At 44.7% G+C, this 3,388-nt stretch overlaps 1 protein-coding gene across 1 annotated transcript; it reads right to left on the bottom strand.

Moving 5' to 3' along the window:
• Positions 1-750: 750 nt before the first annotated feature.
• CHRAC1 (chromatin accessibility complex subunit 1) lies at positions 751-3,388 on the bottom strand. The gene is made up of 3 exons (XM_053953187.1): positions 3,104-3,388; positions 2,360-2,486; positions 751-1,601 (listed from the first exon to the last, which is right to left on the bottom strand). The coding sequence occupies exons 1-3, from the start codon at positions 3,239-3,241 to the stop codon at positions 1,456-1,458; spliced, it is 411 nt and encodes a 136-aa protein (XP_053809162.1). The 5' UTR covers positions 3,242-3,388; the 3' UTR covers positions 751-1,455.

Below are 3,388 nucleotides of genomic sequence, written 5' to 3'. Positions count from 1 at the left end.
TCCCCTCAAACAGCATTCCACACTCATTTTTCCACACAGCTCCATGCACTTTTAATAATATAAAAAAAACAACAACAACAACAACAAAAAAAAACAAACCAAAAAGCAACAAACCAAACAAACAAACAAAAAATCCCACACAAAAAAACCCAAAAAACAACCCAAAAAAACAACACAAACCAACTCTTGGAACAATAGTTTAGTTCTGCCTTTACCCAGGGATCCAGCCCCACTCAGCACTCACTGCAGAATTCCTGGTACAATACGATTTTCATTTCAGGAACATTTTTTACAGTGCAGCATCCTCTGATCTGGTGAAATAGCAGGAGCATTTCTGGTGTGGCTCATTAGCTCTGCCAGTCCCTGACCCTACCTGCCAAAGCTCCATTTGGCTTTCTTAGAATATGGAATGTGCTGGATTGTGGATATGCTGGAGCTCCCTGCTAAGTTTTAAGAGAAACTGAGTGTGGTTGTGCCTTCAACCCAAGAGAAGCTGTTCAGCTGTTCACTTGTGGTAACTCTTTACCATGCCCTCCAAATTAGGATGTTGCTTGAGACAAATTCCTGGCTGATTTACTGCCCAGCCTTTTTGGAGTGGGAGGTTCTTATTATGTGTTAACATTCCTGTGCTTACCTGGGGCATTTTTCACCCCTGGGGACAGATCTTGGTCACTTTCTCTCTCAGACATTGCCACATTGACCACGTGTGTGACTGAAACTGGAAAGAACTACAGGAAGTTTCTGCATCCATTGTCAAGTTTTCATACAAAACATTTATTTTAAAAAGTTGCATGTAAAGTTCTACACAGGACGGTTGCCATTTCTGTAGTAAAAAAAAAAAAAAAAAAGAAAAGCAAACCAAAACCACATGAAAAATCCATCTCTGTCACTCACATGGTAATGGAACTGCTTTTTCTCAAGAACCCACAATTAACAGACTTCAATGTGCATTTTGGCAAGAGAAACTGCAGAAGTGGAGTTCATTCAAGAAAAGGGTTCTGGATGCACAAATGTACATAATTTTCTACCCCATTTACCATCACAGCTACAGAACCACCATTAGCTCTTGGGATGGATCTCCTCCTCTCCCATTTAGGTGCCCACATGGCTGTTTTTACAGACCTTTTTATTGGACTTGGTCCACTTTTGGAGCTTTTGAACTGAAAGCTGCCTGTAAGAAATTTTAGATTTGGGTAATGATTGTCTGACAAAGTAATTTCAAATCACCTGACCAAGCTCTGCTGTCAGGTTTGCAGTGTCTCTTCCTACCCCACTGTGTTTCTGAGGGAAGAATTCCATTCTCCAACGAGTATAACGTTCAATTTCTAAACTTCTTAAAGCAAAAGTGGATGGCTCAGTGTATAAATACATCCAGCATCTGGATTCTCAGTCACAAAAATAGCATCCTTTATACAATAGAAAATGGATCAACTATGAAACAATTCTCCATTGGCCTTAAGATCCAACACCATCACCAACATCTTCATCTTCATCCTCTTCCTCCTCAGCCTCATCATCGTCTTCCCTCATTTCTCCATCTCGCTTCTCTTTTTCAAGCATTTTTAGGTATTTGCTAGCTAGGATCTTCTTTGGCAAGATATCTGAAAGGCAGAATTGTTGCCCTTTTAGTCAATTTGAATACTTGTATTGCCTCATTAATACTGTTGCATCCAAATTACTAAAGAAATTAAGTCAAAAAGAAATATTAATATTTTTAACCAACCTTAGGTGAATAACCAGGTAAGTCAGCCTGACCCACACACTGCTGTAAGAGTAGGAGGGAGCTACCCATTTATGGTAAAAGTAATCAAAGATAAGGACTCTATTTTGTGACTGATTAGTGGCAACTTTTACTGTCTGCTGATGTGAATTATTTGATGTAAAACAGAGTGCCCAACTGCCTTAGATCCAACGAGCCATTGATATAAAATCCAAGTATCAGTAAAAAGGTCTCTGTGTGTGTATCCAGGCACATAGAGGGACCATATGATGAAGCTTCTTTTCTCAAAATTATAGATTCCTATGTGTCATTTTTGGTCCACATAACTTCTCACCTAAAGATGTGCAATGATCTTCTTTCACAGGCTGAAAGCTTTCAGATGGAACTGCTGAAATTTAGGAAATGCTTACGGCAATATCCTGAGACCTGTATACAGTATAACTGTTTAATTTAGAGGCAGCAGAAAAATCCCTATTCACAGAGAAATAGTTTAGGAAACTACTTTTTTAGGAAAGTAGTTCATGAGTTCCAGTTAAATGCTAAAGAGATCAATGACATGTAGGAGAATTGGGTCCTCACAAAACAGAGCATTAAGAGCAAGATTTCATTTTCCAAAGGGATTTACCCTTGTGTCAATACCTGCAAGGAATTGAAAGGTCTCACACTCTTCTGCTGTATGAGACAGGTCAGTGTAAGTCAGAGCATTCTTCTCCTTCCCTCTGCCATGTTTGTAGGAGTATGTAGCCAAATACTGAACAAAAAGCTCCTAAAAATTAAAACAAAACTGCATAGTCAGACAAAGAATTCACACATATCTCTGATCCCTATCTAAAGGCAGAAGCACCATATTTAACTGCACATACACTGGGCACTCTGTGCAGAGACTCATTACATTTCAATACCTGAAGGCAGTCTACAGGAAAGATGGAGAAAGATTATTTACAAGGGCATGTAGTGACGGGACAAGGGGGAATGGCATCAAACTGACAGAAAGTAGGCTTAGATCAGATATTAGGAAGAAATTCTTCCCTCTGAGGGTGGTGAGGCCCTGGCACAGGTTGCCCAGAGAAGCTGTGGCCGCCCCATCCCTGGAAGTGTCCAAGGCCGGGTTGGCCGGAGCTTGGAGCAGCCTGGGACAGTGGAAGGTGTCCCTGGCCGTGGCAGGGTTTTGGAAATAGATGTTCTTTAAGGTTCCTTCCAACACAAGCCATTCTATGATTCTAGACTCGGGCAGCTTTAAGGTCAGCTCCGTCTCGGGATGCAGACAGAGAAGGGAAGCGGGAGCCCGGCCCGGGGCCGCGGGAGCGCTCCGAAGGCAGAGGCCCCTCAGCCGGGGAAGGGGAGGCGCGGGGGGCCCGAGGGCAGGGCAGGGCGAGCCGGTACCGTGGCCTTGGCGGTGAGGAACAGCGCGTCCTGGTTGATGCTGGAGACCTCCGGGGAGCTCTTCATGATGACGCGGATCCGCGACAGAGGCAGCGACACCAGACGGTTCTCGGTGCCGCTCAGCCGCGCCGCCGCCATCTCGGCCCGTCCCCGCGGCAGCGAGGGCACGGCCCGCCGGGAGCTGTAGGCGGCGGCTGCCGGGACTACAGCTCCCTACAGCACCGGGACCCGCCCGCAGCCGGGACTACAGCTCCCTACAGCGCCCTGCAATACTGGGACCCGCCT

Source organism: Vidua chalybeata, chromosome 1 (genome assembly GCF_026979565.1).
Source record: "Vidua chalybeata isolate OUT-0048 chromosome 1, bVidCha1 merged haplotype, whole genome shotgun sequence".
Taxonomy (NCBI): Eukaryota; Metazoa; Chordata; class Aves; order Passeriformes; family Viduidae; genus Vidua; species Vidua chalybeata.
The sequence above is the reverse complement of the archived record's forward strand: the minus strand, read 5'-3'. Positions and strand labels throughout refer to the sequence as shown.